We start from the raw sequence: 17,876 nt of genomic DNA on the forward strand, positions 1-17,876 counted from the left end.
CACAGGAACATCTAGTTGCTTGGAGATGGTCTTATAGCCTTTACCTTTAACATGCTTGTCTATAATTTTCTTTCTGATCTCTTGAGACAGCTCTTTCCTTTGCTTCCTCTGGTCCATGTCGAGTGTGGTACACACCATATCACCAAACAACACAGTGATTACCTGGAGCCATATATATAGGCCCAATGGCTGATTACAAGGTTGTAGACACCTGTGATGCTAATTAGTGGACACACCTTGAATTAACATGTCCCTTTGGTCACATTATGTTCTGTGTTTTCTAGGGGTACCATCATTTTTGTCCATGCCTGTTTCATGAGTTTATTTTTTTACATAATTCTGTTGAAGCATGGTTGAAAAACAATGTCTGACTTTCATTGGTTAACATTTATAGAATTTTAATTTATTATTACTTTTGTCAGATTAAAGTTATTTCTGTGACCATTGTGACTTTTTCTTTCATTGACCAAAGGGTACCAACAATTTTGTCCACGTCTGTACATATAGACACTAAGCTGTATATATTCATATGTAAAGTAGGTACAAGCTCCCAGGGCTGCCTACAGGCGCCGGCCTACCGTGGATGTAGGTAAATCTAGCCCTGTTCCCAGCTTACTTCAGTCAATTAAGTATCAGTAGGGAACTTGGGGACGTGGAGGAGCCTCCTAAACCTTATGCAGTTTAACTTCTGAGTGGAGGGTCCTTTCATGATACTATCTGTGACGAAACGCTATCGCGTACATATGTTAGGAACGTTACAAGATGATTTCTTACTAATCCTTGTCTATCAACCTGACACTAAGAAAATTTTCATTTCATTTTCTTTCAGGAGGTCCAAAAAAAAGCGTCCGCCTTCAGTACCACTCTGGACTTAAGTTCGCTGATCCCAAGTTTGGTAATGGCAATAATCCTGGTGTCCTACGGTGATCGACATGGACGCAAAGCCTCAATGCTGCTGCCCTCTATAGGCGGCTTACTGTCCGTCAGTTCATTCTGTTTAGTTTCCTTCTTCGACCTGCCCCTTCGTTTCTTATATATATCCTCCGTCTTGAGTGGATTCCTGGGCGGCTTTACTACTTTTATCGGAGGTTGCTTTTCTTACATAGCGGACATAGCTAAAGGCGTGCAGAATAAGAACGTCCGCATAGCTTTTATCGACATGATCCTTGGGGTGTCGATTGGGGTGGCAGGGATCACTTCTGGGTATATCATCAAGGCAATAGGATTTACGTTGTCCTTTGTCGTCCCGGTGTCTCTGCACATCTTCAATATTTTCTATATTCTTTTTATACTGGAAGAGACTGTGAAGAGGTCAGAGTTTCAGCAGAATGTGCTGAGTAAGGAAGGCTTCAAGGAGCTTTTCTCTGGCGTTTTTCTACTTTTTAAGCATGCGTCCTACAAGAAGCGGCTGACCATTGGCATGCTCCTGTTTGCCTTTATGTCCTATCTGTTTATCAGTTTTGGAGCCTCAAACCTCTTCACCCTTTACGAGTTGGACTCCCCACTCTGTTGGGATTCTGTACTTATTGGATGGGGGTCAGGCCTGTCCACGTTCGACTATGTCGGAGGTTTCCTCGGCGTTTTTCTGTTTACACGTTGTCTGAAAGATGCCCACATCGTCTTCATTGGAATATTGTCTTGGATCAGCGGCAGTGCGATGGCAGCCTTTTCCACCACAACAGTCAGTATGATGTTAGGTAAGATGCATTATACCCCATATCACATGCATGTATCTCATGTTGCTGTAACAGCCTTAGGCCCCGTTCACACGGGCGAGTATTCCGCGCAGGTGCAATTCGTGAGGTGAACGCATTGCACCCGCACTGAATCCGGACCCATTCATTTCTATGGGGCTGTGCACACGAGCAGTGATTTTTACGCATCACTTGTGCGTTGCGTGAAAATCGCAGCATGCTCCTCTTTGTGCGTTTTTCACGTAACGCAGGCCCCATAGAAATGAATGGGGTTGCGCGAAATGGGGTTGCGATCGGATGGGGACCCGATCATTTTATTATTTTCCCTTATAACATGATTACAAGGGAAAATAATAGCATTCTGAATACAGAATGCATAGTATAATAGTGCTGGAGGGGTTAAAAAAATTAAAATAAATTTAACTCACCTAAATCCACTTGCTCGCGCAGCTGGTATCTCTTCTGTCTTCTTCTTTGCTGATTGCAGGAAAAGGACCTGTGGTGACTTCACTCTGGTCATCACATGATCCATCACATGATCCATCACCATGGTAAAAGATCATGTGATGGATCTTGTGATGACCGGAGTGACGTCACCACAGGTCCTTTTCCTGCAATCAGCAAAGAAGAAGACAGAAGAGATGCCGGCTGCGCGAGCAAGTGGATTGTGAGTTAAATTATTATTATTATTTTTTTAACCCCCATCCCAAACCCGAACTTCTGTGAAGAAGTTCGGGTTTGGGTACCAAACATGCCGATTTTTCTCTCGCGCGTGCAAGACGCATTACAATGTTTTGCACTTGCGCGGAAAAATCGCACATTTTTCCGCAACGCACCCGCCTCTTATCCGGGCCAAAAATATGACGCCCGTGTGAAAGAGGCCTTAGGGTCCATTCACACGTCCATAGTATATTGCGGATCCGCAATACACCTGGCCGGCACCCCCATAGAACTGCCTATTCTTGTCCGCAGACCGGAAGATCAGGGGCGTGCTCCGGAAAAGTGGATGCGGACAGCACACTGTGTGCTGTCCGCATCCATTCCTGCCCTATAGAGAATGAATGGGTCGCGGAACGGATGCAGACACATTCACGGATGTGTGAATGGAGCCTTAGGACGTGGGACTTATTACACCAATACTGAATAACCCATGGATTCAGTATTTATCATGAGTGACGGTATTTCACTAGAATATGACATCAGTATATGATTATTTTACTCTGCACCTCACATTAAAGGTGATGTCTCGCTTCAGCAAGTCACATTTATCATGTACAGAAAGTACAAGGCACTTACTAATATATTGTGATCGTCCCTATTGCTTCCTTTGCTGGCTGGATTCATTTCTCCATCACATTATACATTGCTTGTTTCCATGGTTATCGTGCTTACACACTATAGGAAAATGCACCTGCCTCTAGTGGCTAGGATCATGGGGGCTCACATAGGCTGGTGCTTTTTCCTATAGTGTGCAAGCACGACCACCTATGATGGATTGCAGGGTGGTCATAACCATGGAAACAAGCAGTGTATAATGTGATGGAGAAATTAATCCGGCCAGCAAAGGAAACAATATGGACAATCACAATACATTAGTAAGTGCCTTGTATTAACTTTCTCTACATGATAAATACTATTTGCTGAAGTGAGAGAGCCCTTTAATAGTAATCCATCATGTACTTGGGTAACTTGGTACACGATGGGGTTATTTACTAGTACTATTAGTCATATGGAGGTCCAAATTGATAAAAGCATGTGCCTCACATTAAGGGCTCATGCACACAAACTTTTTTTGCCTTCAGTATACTGGCCGTTTTTTTAGTTCAGTATGCGTTATTTATACTGAACCATTCATTTCAATGGGCCAGCAAAAAAAAAGTGTCTCCGTGTGCATTCCGTTTCCATATTTCCGTTCAAAGATAGAACATGTCCTATTATTGCCTGCAAATCACGCTCCATGGCTCCATTCAAGTCAATGGGTCTGCAAAAAAAACCGGAACACATACGGAATGTACTCAGTATGTCTTCCATATCCGTTCCGTTTTTGCGGAACCACCTATTAGAAAAAATTAGGCTGGGCATAAATTTTCCATGTAATTACTGTATACTGTATATGCCATACGGAAAAAACGGAACAGAACCGGAAATACTACTGAACCAAAAAATGGAAAAACGGATCCGTTAAAAACGGCCCGCAAAACACTGAAAAAGCCATACGGACGTGTGCATGAGCCCTAATAGTAAGTATCCATCTCATTTACCTCACTCATTAACCACGTGTTGTCCATTATGTGAGGAGGTACTTGATGGGGTTACTTCTAATGTGAGGCACGTCGTTTTATCCATGTGCCTCACATTAGTAGTATGTGACCCATCAAGTGCCTCCTCATGTAATGAGCAATCAATAAAAGTACAGATTAACCCCATGTTGCCTAGCATGGTATGATTTGGTATTATCGTACTTTTCTTGCTGTCCACATTCTGGTATTGTGACAGCCCTAGTCCAGTACCTGAGCTCAGGCCTGAATGTCTGCCATTAGTCTGCAGGGCCGTATTTGCAGTTGCGACACATCCTATATCACAATGTGCGGCTGGAGCTTGTACTGTTGTCTGGGTCGTGCATCTGGTGTCACAGTTCAGGTCCATAAGCTGTAAGCCATAATCATCCAAATTATACCAAATAAAGGCTTAAAATATCTCGCTTTGCTTTTAAGTTGCATTACTGAAATAAATTTACTTTGCACGATATTCTAATTTTTAGAGTTTCACCTGTAGGTAGGTACTTAAACTGATAAGTCAGGAGAGGTAACAGGTTCACTTAGGGTGCATTCACATCACCGTTTAGCTTTCCGTTCTTCTGATCCGTTAGAAGAAGAGAGAGAGAGAAAGAAAAACGAGATCTTGTAAAAAAATGCATGCAGTATTTTTTTCCTGCCAAAAAAAACGGATCTCAGATGGAAATGGCTCAAACGGATGACAACTGATGCAACGGGATCCTGTGAAAAAATGGATTCTATGCAATCCTATGCGTGACGGATGCAACCTTTTTTACAGGATTCTGTTTTTCTATCTTCTTCTGACAGATCAGAAGAATGGAAAGCTAAACGGATCTGCAAAAAATCCGGATGACGTCCGAGTGCATTCTGTATTTTGCGGAACGGAACAGCTGGTCCCTAATAGAACAGTACTAGCCTTGTCCGTAATGTGGACAAAAATAGGACATGTTCTATTTTTACGGACATACGGAAACGGAATGCACACGGGGTACCTTCCGTATGTTTTGCAGACCCAATGAAATGAATGGTTCTGTATACAGTCTTAAAAAAAAACGGATCAGACACGGAAAGAAAATACGTTTGTGTGCATGAGGCCTCACTTTATTTCTATGCAGTAGAGGTGCACTGATCTCCCGGCCACAGCTGTTTGTATGTCTGGGTACCATAAGATTTTCAGGCTTATTGCGTCTTATCAGCATTTATTGCACACATGGAATTACAGCAAAATACTGATCACCGTGTTACAGACTTCTCCGTGTCAGGTAGAAAGAAGGACAAGAACATCTACCTAAATACTATAACGAAGGGTCTTAGATGGGTTACCCCATAAATATTGTAAAAAGTGAAAATCCAATATCATATAGGACAGGACAGTCTTTGTCTAACAAACTTAGGACCAGCCCTGTGCCTCACATGGATCCAGAGATCTCCCCATTCATTGCTCCATTTGTTCTGCTAGATTTATTTCAGGCTGGCAGCTCAAGGGGCGCGCACAACTTTCTTAGGGGATGTGTCCTTTTTGCTGCAGCTGGTGCAAGCTGAAGGATGGAACTGGGCTTGTATGTCAACCTCAGCGAGCCTGACAGAGAATTACGAGAAAGGGCAAACAGCAGGTGGCGCTATACAGATACATTTCAGTGAATAACTCGGTGGCTATACAACATTTAACTAAAGTAATGACCTCCGAGTTTGAAAAACCTAGAATATTTTTTATGGGACAACCCCTCTAATATTATGAAAAAGTATGGAGTTGCACCCACAAACTGGTATATTGTGCCCTGTCTTATGTGTTGCAGACACTTTTTGTACCTTAGTAGAAGTTCAGCAGATTTATTAATGACGCGCAGCACAATTTTGGTGCAAAATACTAAGCCAAGTCTTAGAGCAAAAGTGTTTAATATGTCTAGCACTGTACTGAAGAGTACTATATCTCCTTATGGAGAGCATCTAAACGGTGTGAGGAGACATAGGCCATACATGCTCCTCTGGGTTTCTGCAGGGAGGGAAGGGATACAAAGGAGCTCTTAGCAAGCTCTGCCTCCGATACCACCTGATGTAAGGCAGCTATCCTATAATGACTCAGATAAAAATGAAGTCAGCACCTCATGTTTTAAAAGGTGGAACTCATTTGTATACCCTCTTCCCAGAAGAGATAATACCCCCCAAATCCTGACTTGGCCTCTCACCCAGTTAAGCCAGTGCTCTCTGCTCTGGAAATCGCCCCCGCGAAACAGTTGTCTGCAGATGAGGTGCTGGCTTATTTTATACCCGAGTCATGTCTCAGGGCCTGTTTAGGAGGTTGAACATTGACTTATAGGAGAGCTGCCTTACATCTGGTGGCATCAGAGGCAGAGCTTGCTGAGAGGTCATTTGTATCCCTTCTGTACTGAGTTCTCTTCGACAGTCTCCTAGGAAATGAATGGAGTGGCAGCGCACATGCCTGACCTGCTGTCCATTCATATGGGCACACGTGACCCCTTTTCTCACGGTCAGTGGGGGTCCCAGCGGTCACACCCCCACCGATCAGATACTTATCCTGGCACAAGTCTGCAGTCTATATATATATATATATATATATATATATAAATGACAGTTTGTTCCAGGTTTCTAATTAACTGTGGACACAGTTTTTTTTGTGTTTCCAAGTGAAATATTATAGGTTAGAAAAAATCCAAAGTACAAAAAAATGAACTATTGCCCAGAGGACGTCTTGTGCCAGTAATGATGTCTTTGCAGGTTGACATCCAGTGGATGTTAACAAAGTATGTGCTATGAGTATAGCTACCATTAATAACCTCACTGATAGCATGCCAAGGCGTGCAAGTGCGTGTATTTCTCTGAGTGGTGCTCATGCTGGATACTGAATAAATCGGGATGTTTGGAATATTTGGCTTCCATTTTTATATCATTAACATGTCTATTGATCCTGTGATTTCCATAATTCCACGTCTTCTTGGTGTTGCAGTTTCAGTGTTGTTATATCAGAATACACACTTTTCCTGTACGTTAAAGGGGTTGTTTCATTTCAGGAGGAAACCAAGCAACTCCCGGGATCAGCCTGTAACAAAGAAATGGTAAGTACTTACCTGACAGATCCTGCTTCACCTCTCTGGTTCTCCTGGCCAGGCTTTATTCACCCATCTGCAGAGTTGATGAAACGTTGATAGCGCGTGACCCCTGCAGCAATCACTGATCTCTTCGGTGGACCTCTGAGTCCACTGATTGGATGCAGCGGTCACGTGCTATACACATGTCATCACCTCTTCAGCTGGGCAAATAGAGCACGGCTGGGAAAACCAGAGTGGTGGAGCGCGATTTGTCAGGTAAGTACTTAACCATTTCCTTATTACCGGCTGATCCCAAGAATTGCTTGGTTTCTTCCTGAAATGGGACAACTTTTTTAAGAAAAATTGTTTCTTAAAAATGGATAACAAACAATGATAGCAATATGTTTTCCTTATACTTAGCGCTGACTAAATCACTTTGTAACATGAAGCCAGGCAGCAAATATTAGTTCACTATTTATATCGTGTTTATATGATAAATGAAAAAAGTTTAAAGTGAATGTCCATCCTCAAACACAATTTTATTTTTCTATCTAAATAGGTACAAAATTCTGTGCTGAGTAATTTTTCTGTAAAAATCCCCGACATAGACTTCATGATATGTGATATAAAGTTCTGGCTGCCTGCAGCCACCACTAGGGGGAGTTTAGAAGCTCAGTGCATACGGTTATAAATTGAACTTAGTAATGCATTTTTTTAAATTGAAAAAGTAGTATAACTGCCATTTTACAGAAAACCACTGTAAACAGAATTTCCCATATCATGTGCGGCTAGCTGCCTGGTATCGTAGGGAAGTCTTTCATAGCTTTAGTCACCCAACTTTCTTGACTGGTGGAGGCTAGTGTACTTGTGTAGCTATGCTCTGATACATCAACTACCCCAGAGGTCCTACAGATATTCAAAAGTCTCTGGCAGCAGACTGACAGCTCTACACTCACCGTGTCCGTATGTCACATATGTATTACAAGTGAATTAAAGAGCATCTGTCAGCAGTTTTGTACCTATGACACTGTCTGACCTGTTACATGTGCGCTTAGCAGCTGTGTTGGTCCCATGTTCATATGTGCCCGCATTGCTGAGAAAAATTATGGTTTACTATATGCAAATGAGCCTCTAGGAGCAACGGGGGCATTGACATTACTCCTAGTGCTTCGTTTACTCTGCAACTGCTGCGCCCTCTGCACTGTGATTGGCAGGGCCAGGCATGATGACGTTTTCACTGCCTGGCCCTGTCAATCAAAGTGCAGAGGGCAAAGTGCAGTCATCAATGCAGGCACATATGAACATGGGAACAACACAGATGCCTTCAGCTGCCGAGTGCACATGTAACAGGTCAGCCAGTGTCATAGGTACAAAACTGCTGACAGATGCCCTTTAAGAAACAGACACTTAAACGACAACTCAACAATGCAAATTTTCGTTTAGGTGCAAATACTAAATACCCCATTCATTCAGGGTACTCTGGGATCCTTGTTGTCATGACCGCAACTAATCAGATACGTATAAACCTATGCCCTATGCATAGTATAGGGAATGTCTTAGCACAACCTCTCTAAGGCTTGATGAATGTTTTTGTTTTTCTCATATTTTGCAGTGAGGGTTCCTCTGGTGTTTTTTTCAATGCCCCTTCCAATCTTCAGGGCGATGATGTCCAAAGTGGTTTTGGAAAACGAGCAAGGTAAGAAGAAAAATGGCAAGAACGACTGTAGATCATGGCCTGACCACGCTTGATCCTATGGGGGATCCTAATAAATCCCATTGACTTAAGATGAACTAAATATTCTCTACTAAGTTTCCAGGAAAGAATACACCGCTGTATGGAAGTACCAAATGGTGGTAGGTACTTTGCATACCACCATACCGGCTCCTAAGGCTCGTACCTGACACAGGGAATATCTCTTTTGTGATGTTTTTAATCGCCCCTAAGTCCCCAAACTAAGATATATTTTTCCTGAAGTGTCCCTGTATTCACTGAAATGAAACTGAATTACAGAATAGCTTCAGGGTATGCCAAGCCTCGGGCATAACAATGCGGTAGGCATCACGTGGGTCTTAGATTTTCATTTTTTAACAACTGGAGTCATTTAGGCTACTTTCACATCTGCGTTTGGCATGGATCAGTAAAAACGCTTCCGTTATTATAACACAACCGGCTGCATCTGTTCTGAACGGATCCGGTTGTGTTATCTCTAAAGTGGCCATGACGGATCCAGCACCCTTGACTTGCATTGTGTTTCATGCCGGATCCGTATCCCATGACTCACACAAAAACGTCGCGTGCAGCGGTTTTGTCTCCGGCATAGGAACGCAACCAAACTGAAATGAATGCATTCTGGTGCACTCCATTCCGTTCAGTTCAGTTTTGTCCCCATTGACAATGAATGGGGCAAAACTGAAGCGGTTTCCTCCTTTGACGGATCTCAAAACCGGAAAGGAAAACGTAGATGTGAAAGTAGCCTTAGGGTGACCAATAAAAATCTTTACTCAGGTTCAATATGTATTCTGACCAATGAGACAGATTTCCATTCATTCCAAATAATCTGCTGTCACCATAGACACAAATATTTCATCCGGGAACCTGGAAGTTAGACCACCACCGATCAAACATTGTTAGCCCTTCCTAAGAGTAGGCCATCTTTATTAAAAGGGGTTTTCTGGGACTTCAATATTGATAACCTGTCCTTAGGATTGGTCATCAATATCAGATGGGCAGGAATCTGACTCCTACCACCCCCGTCAGCTGTTTGTAGGAGGCGCGGTGTACCGGAAGAAGGCACGGCTCTTTACACCGTGTAGTGGCCATGTCTGGTTACTGCAGCTCTTCTTATACAAGTCAGTGGGAGAACACGTCAGTAACCAGCCACAGCCAGCACACAGGGCACGGAGCAACGGGGGCTGATCGGAGGGGGTGTCAAGAGTGGAAACCCTGTTGATCTGATATTGATGACCTATTATAAAAATAGGTAATCAGCATTAAAGGGGTTGTTCCATCACCTCCTTTTCAGCGCCAGTGCTCGATGCTACCTATCTTTTGTTGGCGGAAGTCTCCATTGTCGTGGCGATATACTGACGTCATGTACGCGCACCACACCCAATGCGGCTAATAGACGGTTTTATTAGCAGCGTTGACTTGCGCCGTTCGGTCCCTCCAGGACTACTGCATCTACCTGGCCGCCGGGTCGCAATGGTGGCCGTAACCACTGACAATGAGCAGTAAAGAAGGACAGAGGCCCAGAATAAAACCAGGAGAAGGAGGCATCTATGGATATTATATATGATTGGTAAGTCCCTTATATGCAACTGATGCAAAGAATGAAAAGGCCTAGATGGGAACACCTCGGAAAACCCTTTTAAAGTCCTGGAAAACCCCTTTAATTGTGGTGGGATGTGCACTCTTTTTGGTACATTGTGGATAACCTATGACATGTTTCTTAGTGACCTGTATATAACATATCACCTGAAGGCGCTGGCTCTTCCCGGATATAAACCTATTGCTGTATTTCAGGAGCGCTGTTTGCTTGCATCGCCTGTCTGGAGAGTTTAACGGGGAGCCTGTCTTTTGCCACGTTTAACAGCATCTACGGGGCCACGGTGGTGTGGTTTTCCGGGTTTTCCTTCCTATTATCTGCCTTCCTCTGCCTAATCCCATTCGCCGTGGTGTGGTAAGAGCGGCCTTTGTCTGGGAATCTCATTTCTGCATAAAATGATTTCTCTACAGTAATTCAATCAGTTGACATTAGGTAAATGTAATGATCTCTGCTTAGCAGACATGGCATGTGATGGGCAGTGAGCACGAGCTGTGCATGAAGTTCCTTATTATATTAGCCCGGGCAGTGTGCTGTCCTCTGCATGGATATGGAAGGCTACTTAAAGGAGTTTTCCAAGTGTTTTTTTTTTTTTTTTTACTATTCGTGGGGGTCAGACACCCGGGGCCCTCCACTGATCACCTGTTTCAGAAGGCACTGGTGCTCGCAGTAGCGCCACACCCTTCTCACAGCTTTGCCTAGGCCGTGTGTCATCACGTTCATCGGTCACGTGGCCTAGGACCATGAATGGGGCTAAGCTGCAATACCAAGCACATCTGATATACAATGTACGGTGCTGTGCTTGGTGAGCTGCGAGAAGGCCACGGTGGTACTGCCGCTGCCTTCTCAAACAGCTGATCAGCGGGGGTCCTGGGCATCATACCCCTACCAATCAGATACTGATGACCTATCCAGAGTATAGGTCATCGGTAAAAAACACTTGGAAAACCCCTTTAATGATCATGACTCTGCAATTGACTGTCAATACATATGCAATGCACTAGTAATTATTAGGGTGGAAGAAGGGGAGAATGGGTTTCAGAATGTGACCCATAATATAGAAAGGTTAGTCCCCAGGGAGAGAAGGTCTTGCAGTTTGTTCCCCCCACCCCCATTCCTCATAGAGAGGACATGCAGGGTGAAAAACATTGCCCCAGGGATGCTCAACCTGCGGCCCCCCAGCTGTTGCAAAACTACAACTCTCAACATGCCCTAATAAATGTAGGCTGCAGGACAGCCTACAGCTATTAGGGCATGCTGGGAGTTGTAGTTTTGCAACAGCTGGAGGGCCGCAGGTTGAGCATCCCTGCCCTAAACTATACAACAGCCACCAAAATATGTTTGCAGGTCTTCCTCGAAGTGACTATACTTCTTGTGCTACGCGAGCTTCTTGCAAGAGATCTAGGTTGAGCAGGAGGAAGTGTGGGCTATTGGCAAGTTACTGGTTAATATATTGGCCATAGTCATTAATAATATACAATTCTGATAATCTGTCATCTTCAGGGCTGCCTAGATTTCTGTTTAGCAGGCATTCCAGTTTATTAAGTTGCACGCACACATATATAAACCTCTGTTCCTGTGTGGTAGACTGCAGGTCCCAGGTGTCTCGTAGGCGTAGGGTGTATGCTAAATTCCAGGCCTACTTCCCCTCTTTGCTCTGTCAGTAAAATCTACAGCTCACTTCTTGTTTCTTTCATTTCAGGATTTTGCTTTGCATCGGGTATGAAGAAACGGACCACGTTCTTCTGATTAATGAAGAATCCAATACTGAAGTGCAGCCCTCCAATAATATCTGACTGTCAAGCATTTCAGGAGAACCAGCGAATCTCTCTGTCTTTGTAGACAGAGTGGTATGAATTATTGTAGAACCGCCAATTGCTGTATTTTCGGGACTATAAAACACATTTTTGTAGCAAGAAAAAGTCTTGCTAAAAAGTGCCTGCATCTTATAGTCTGCAGCCCAGGTGATCCAGCAGTGCCAGACCTCCCGGACTGCGGAAGAGCGCTCATACAGCACTGCTGGATCAGTAAAAGAGCTGTGCGCCTGCACACTTCTCTCTCCCCCTGCCTGACACCAGCCTGTGAGATCAGTGCAGGCAGGAGAGCTCCCGTCCAGCACTGCTCCTGTCCTGAACTTCCAGCACTGCCGGGGTCGCATAGCATTGTATTGATTTATGATGCTATGTAACCCTTAGAGGTCTGGAATGCATTGGATAAAACTGACCTAATGCTGTCCAGTCTTATCCAGTACATTATAGACCTCTAAGGGTTACATAAATCAATACAATGCTATGAGACCCCGTCGGTGCTGGAAGTGCAGGTCGGGTGCTGCGCTGCGAGTCTGCAGAGTGACACTCGCTCGTCTGAAAGTGTCCTTAGGGCGCCTCCACACACAGCAAATTTTGTGGCAGAAAATGCGGCAACTGAAAATCAGTTTCATTCACCTGCAGAAATCCATGCGCCTGCTGCCTCGTTCAAATGACTGGAATTTTCTGCCACAAAATCTGGCGCGTGTGAAGGCGTCCTTACCTGACCTCTTCTCTATAGATGGTAGGCTCGTATCGGCAGGGCGCTGTACCTTACTTTCGTTTGTAGCTGTTACCAGTGTTACCTCAATATTGTGCGGTGAAAGTTTACGGCTTTATGTAGATAAATAATGTACTCCTTGATTTGAGTATCTAAATAATGTCTAAAATAGGAGAGCCACTAATACTAGTATAGAGGCTTATGCACATACGGGTAGGATTCCCTCCTTCACAATACTCGCACCTCTGCCCTCTACACAGCCTTGGATGAAACCCTTAGGACAGGGAAGCTCAACCTTCAGCCCCCCAGCTATTGCAGAACTACAACTCCCAGCGTGCCCTAATAGCTGTAGGCTGTCCAGGAATGCGGGGAGTTGTAGTTTTGCAACAGCTGGAGGGCCGCAGGTTAAGCATCCCAGCCTTAGGACATAATGGGGCAGTAAAGGCCATTTAGGCCTCTTTCAGACGAGCGTGATAGATTAGGTCCGGATGCGTTCAGTGAAACTCTCACTATTTTGCAAGAAAGTTCAGTCAGTTTTGCCTGCGATTGCGTTCATTTGCTTATTTTTTTCTGCGCAGGTGCAATGTGTTTTGAGGCATTTTTCACACGTGAAAAAAAACGGAAGGTTCACAAACAACATTTCATAGCAACCATCAGTAAAAAAACTCATTGCATCCGCATCTGCTTCCGGATGCAATGCGTTTTTCACTGAAGACCCATTCACTTATATGGGGCCAGGGCTGCGTGAAAAACACTGAATATAGAACTACCATATTCACGCAACGCAGCACTGATGCGTGAAAAAAAAAAAAACGCTTGGACAACACGCTCGTCTGAAAGGGGACTTACAGATGATCCTGACAGGGCCTCCCTTGCCAGGGTGAATCTCTGTGTGTGTTCTCTCAATAGGGCACAGTCCAGGGTTGGGCACGGTAGGGCATAGTCCACTTCTTATCTTTCCCTTTCTATCCACACTTTAGAATTTTGGTCTTAAAGATAACGTTAATAACATATTTAGTAAGGGTAAGATCTCCAGTCATAAAAATCTCATGAAATGCTCATATGTAAAGCTACTGACAACTTAAAGGGGTTGTCCAGGATTAGAAAAGCATGGCTGCTTTCTTTCAGTAACAGCGCCACCCCTGTCCATGGGCTGTGTCTGGTATGACTGCTCAGCTGCACTGAAGTGACCAGGGCTGAGCTGTGATAACACTCACAACCAGTATGCAGATCACCCCGAGCGAGCTCTGCGCAGGCAGCAAAGGATGCTGGGAGATTTCAGCTCTGGATTATACTACAGCAATGCAAAGTACTTGAAGGGGGACTTCAATGTAGAGTCCTTCTAGATGTAAATTATAAAGTTTAATGTGCACTGTGAAGAGATGTGTGTAGTTATATGTAAATATATTTTGTGTTTCAATTCTGTGAGATCCCTGCTTGCTGTAAGTGAATGGGAACATTTGTGTATATGTCCAGAGGTTCCAAAATACATACCTAAATATTTTGTATAGATCAGAAGAATTTGCCACAGCTGCATCCAGGCAGTCCTCTGAGAGCTGGACAGCTTACACTCCAGGCTGATACATTGTAGCAAACCATCAGCACAGGAGTGAGATTTGTGCTGTGGATGTATTCAGTTCACCGATGTTAGAGTCTATTAGGCTACTTTCACACTAGCGTTCGGGCGGATCCGTTCTGAACGGATCCGCCCATAATAATGCAGACGGAGGCTCCGTTCAGAACGGATCCGTCTGCATTATATTAGCTAAAAAAAGCTAAGTGTGAAAATAGCCTGGGACGGATCCGTCCAGACTTTCAATGTAAAGTCAATGGGGGACGGATCCGCTTGAAGATTGAGCCACATTGTGGCATCTTCAAACGGATCCGTCCCCATTGACTTACATTGTAAGTCTGGACGGATCCGCACGCCTCCGCACGGCCAGGCGGACACCCGAACGCTGCAAGCAGCGTTCAGCTGTCCGCCTGTCCGTGCGGAGGCGAGCGGAGCGGAGGCTGAACGCCGCCAGACTGATGCAGTCTGAGCGGATCCGCCTCCATTCAGACTGCATCAGGGCTGGACGGCTGCGTTCGGGTCCGCTCGTGAGCTCCTTCAAACGGAGCTCACGAACGGAAACCCGAACGCTAGTGTGAAAGCAGCCTTACATCTCTTCAGCCTCTGGGTCCGCAGCTCCGCAAAAGATAGAACATGTCCTATTCTTGTCCGCAGCTGCGGACAAGAATAGGCATTTCTATAGGGGTGCCGGGCGGGTGAGTTGCGGATGCACAATTTGCGGGTCCGCAACACACCACGGACGTGTGAATGGAGCCTTAGTGTAAAAAAAGCTGCAAGACCCCTTTTTGTGACTATGTACGATATTTTGTCACATGGGCCTTTTTATGCCGTCCTCGCCACTTGGTAGAGGCACTTCAGCTATGGAGAATTCACTGTCACTTATGCCTGAAAACAGGTAAAAGAGGAGTAAAAACGACTCCAGTCATGGGTGGGAGTTGTTTTTAGGGCTCATGCACACGACCATGTGCCGGCTGGGCCCGTATTGCGGCCCGCAAAAAGCGGGTCTGCAAAATACAGGCCCCAGCCGCTCTGGCACCGCATCACGGATGCAGACCCATTCGCGGTCGGTGGCATGCACGTGCCCGGTTGGCACACAGTCGTGTGCATGAGCCCTTACTCTAAGCGCACGGCCTACCAGTGGTGCACCTAAAGTTATGATGAAGTTCACGCCTCATCGTAAATTAGCCGGCAGAGCAGAGGGAAAACGAAGACCAGCATAAAAAGCGTACGACCCCCAATGTTTCCATTCACAGAGATCTCGAAAATAGCAAGGACTTGAAACACAGGGTACAAATTAAAAAGTTCCAAAGCTTTCTATTATATCATTGCACTAGAACAATAGTTATAGGCAGGGGACATATTACAGCACATTTCTGCTCATGTGCGACCACTTGATTGAAGTTAAAAGGGTTGTCCAGGATTTTACAAGCCATGGCCTATGTCTGATCCGCGGGGGAGGGGCTAAGGCAACGGGGCGGCCAGGATCACTGATCAGCGGTGATCCCATAGAAATGAATGGGATCGCTGCAGCAGTCGCAAGAAATCCAACACGGCTGTATTCCTTGCGACTGCCGTGGCGATCCCATTCATTTCTATGAGATCACCTCTGCTCAGCGAACCTGGCTGCGACCAGCGTCGCCATGTAGCCCTTGCGTAACACCCAGCATCCCCCAGCAGATCAGCTGTTTCAGAGCAGCTCTGGTGCCGGAAGTAAGCAACAGAACTACCCCACCCTATCCATTGCGTAGTGGACGGAGCTGGTTATCATTCACGTCAGTGGCAGCAGTGCTGTAGTAACCAGCTCTGTCCACTACACAATGGATGGAGCTGTGTACTTCCGGTGACTGCAGAACAGCTGATCAGGTTGAGGGGTTGTCTCGGGACATAAATTCATGGCATATCACTACAATATCCCATCAAATACGTGACTAGGGATGAGCGAATCGATTCGCATAAAACTTTGTTTCAATACTGTACGGAGCGAGCGCCCTGTACAGTATTAGGCCTCATGCACAACGCCGTTGTGCGGCCGTTCCATGCATTGGGGACTGCAATTTGCTGTCCCCAATGCACGGGCAACATCCGTGTCGCGGCCGGGACGGATGGAGACCCATTCAACTTGAATGGGTCCGTGATCCGTACGCAACGCAAAAAAATAGAACATGCTGTATTTTTTTGCGGTGCTGAGGAACGGAGGAACCACCATTGAAGCACTCCGTAGTGCTTCCGTAGAGATCCGTGCCTCCGTTCCGCACCACAGCTCCGGATTGGGGACCCATTAAAGTGAATGGGTCAACATCCGCGATGCAGGGAGCACACGGCCGGTGCCTGCATATTGTGTTGCCCGGCCGTGGCCTCAATACGGCCACGGCCGGGCAACGTCTGTGTGCATGAGGCCTTAGAATGTATTGGCTCCGATGAGCAGAAGTTACCGGTAATAACTTCATAAATTGATTTCTACTGTAAAAAAAAAACATTTCCCGAACTCTGGTTCGGTTCCAAGGTACCACTTGGAACTGAACCCGAGTTCGGGAAATGTTTTTTTACAGTACAAATTGATTTATGAAGTTATTGCACTAGGTCCCGCGAGACTTCGCGAAGCAATAACTTTGACTCATCGGAGCCAATACATTCTAATCCGTACAGTAGTAAAACGAAGTTTCATGCGAATCGACTTCGGATGTTTCATCAGAAGTCGATTCGCTCATCCCTAGTCACGTCTTTGATGGGATATTGTAGTGATATGCCATGAATGCCTTTCCTGGGACAACCCCCGTATGGTATGGGGCAGTAATTGTATTTATAGCCAAAGATTTGTCATTCCTTTTATATGCAGATGTTTAGATTTTCTTTTTAATACAAATGTATTTTATGTATGAATATTAAGGGATAGTTCTATATTTATTAAAACGAATGAAAGGTTTGAAGATAAATTTTGTACAACATAGAATATGGTGGTGGAGATGTTAGCAATTAAACCAGCAGGAAATCGTCATTTACACATGTAAATAAAGAGGAAATATTCTCATGAAATGTCTGCGTCATCTTACTAATTGTAGAAGGACATTTCCTGACCCCATTACTAAGGCCGGGTTCACATCGCCGTTTTGTTTTCCGTTCTGCTGATCCGTCAGAAGAAAAAAAAAAAAAAAAACTATCCCGATGCTCATTTCGCATTCGTTTTAGGCTAAATTCACAAGACCGCAGTGTTTTGCGGACCAGCAAATTGAAGATCAACAAAACACGGATACCGTCCCTGTGTGCATTCCGCAATTTGCGGACCGCACATGGTCGCCGCCATCATAGAAAATGCCTATGCAATTGCGGACAAGAATAGGACATGCTCTATCTTTTTTGCGGGCCGCAGAACATATCTACGGATGCGGACAGCACACAGTATGCTGTCCACATCTTTTGCGGCCCCATTGAAAATGGAT

General features: G+C 45.0%; 1 protein-coding gene across 1 annotated transcript in view; it reads left to right on the forward strand.

Annotated features, from left to right (window-relative positions):
• Positions 1-13,435, forward strand: part of SLC46A3 (solute carrier family 46 member 3) — a 38,233-nt gene extending 24,798 nt beyond the window's left edge. Inside the window, exons 3-6 of the mRNA XM_044286504.1 lie at positions 830-1,697; positions 8,630-8,713; positions 10,541-10,697; positions 12,043-13,435. Of these exons, the coding sequence (XP_044142439.1) occupies positions 830-1,697; positions 8,630-8,713; positions 10,541-10,697; positions 12,043-12,136 (1,203 nt within the window). The 3' untranslated portion in view covers positions 12,137-13,435. The remainder of the gene's footprint in view (positions 1-829; positions 1,698-8,629; positions 8,714-10,540; positions 10,698-12,042) is intronic.
• Positions 13,436-17,876: the final 4,441 nt, after the last annotated feature.

The sequence above is a fragment of the Bufo gargarizans genome, chromosome 3 (assembly GCF_014858855.1).
Source record: "Bufo gargarizans isolate SCDJY-AF-19 chromosome 3, ASM1485885v1, whole genome shotgun sequence".
NCBI classification, from domain to species: domain Eukaryota; kingdom Metazoa; phylum Chordata; class Amphibia; order Anura; family Bufonidae; genus Bufo; species Bufo gargarizans.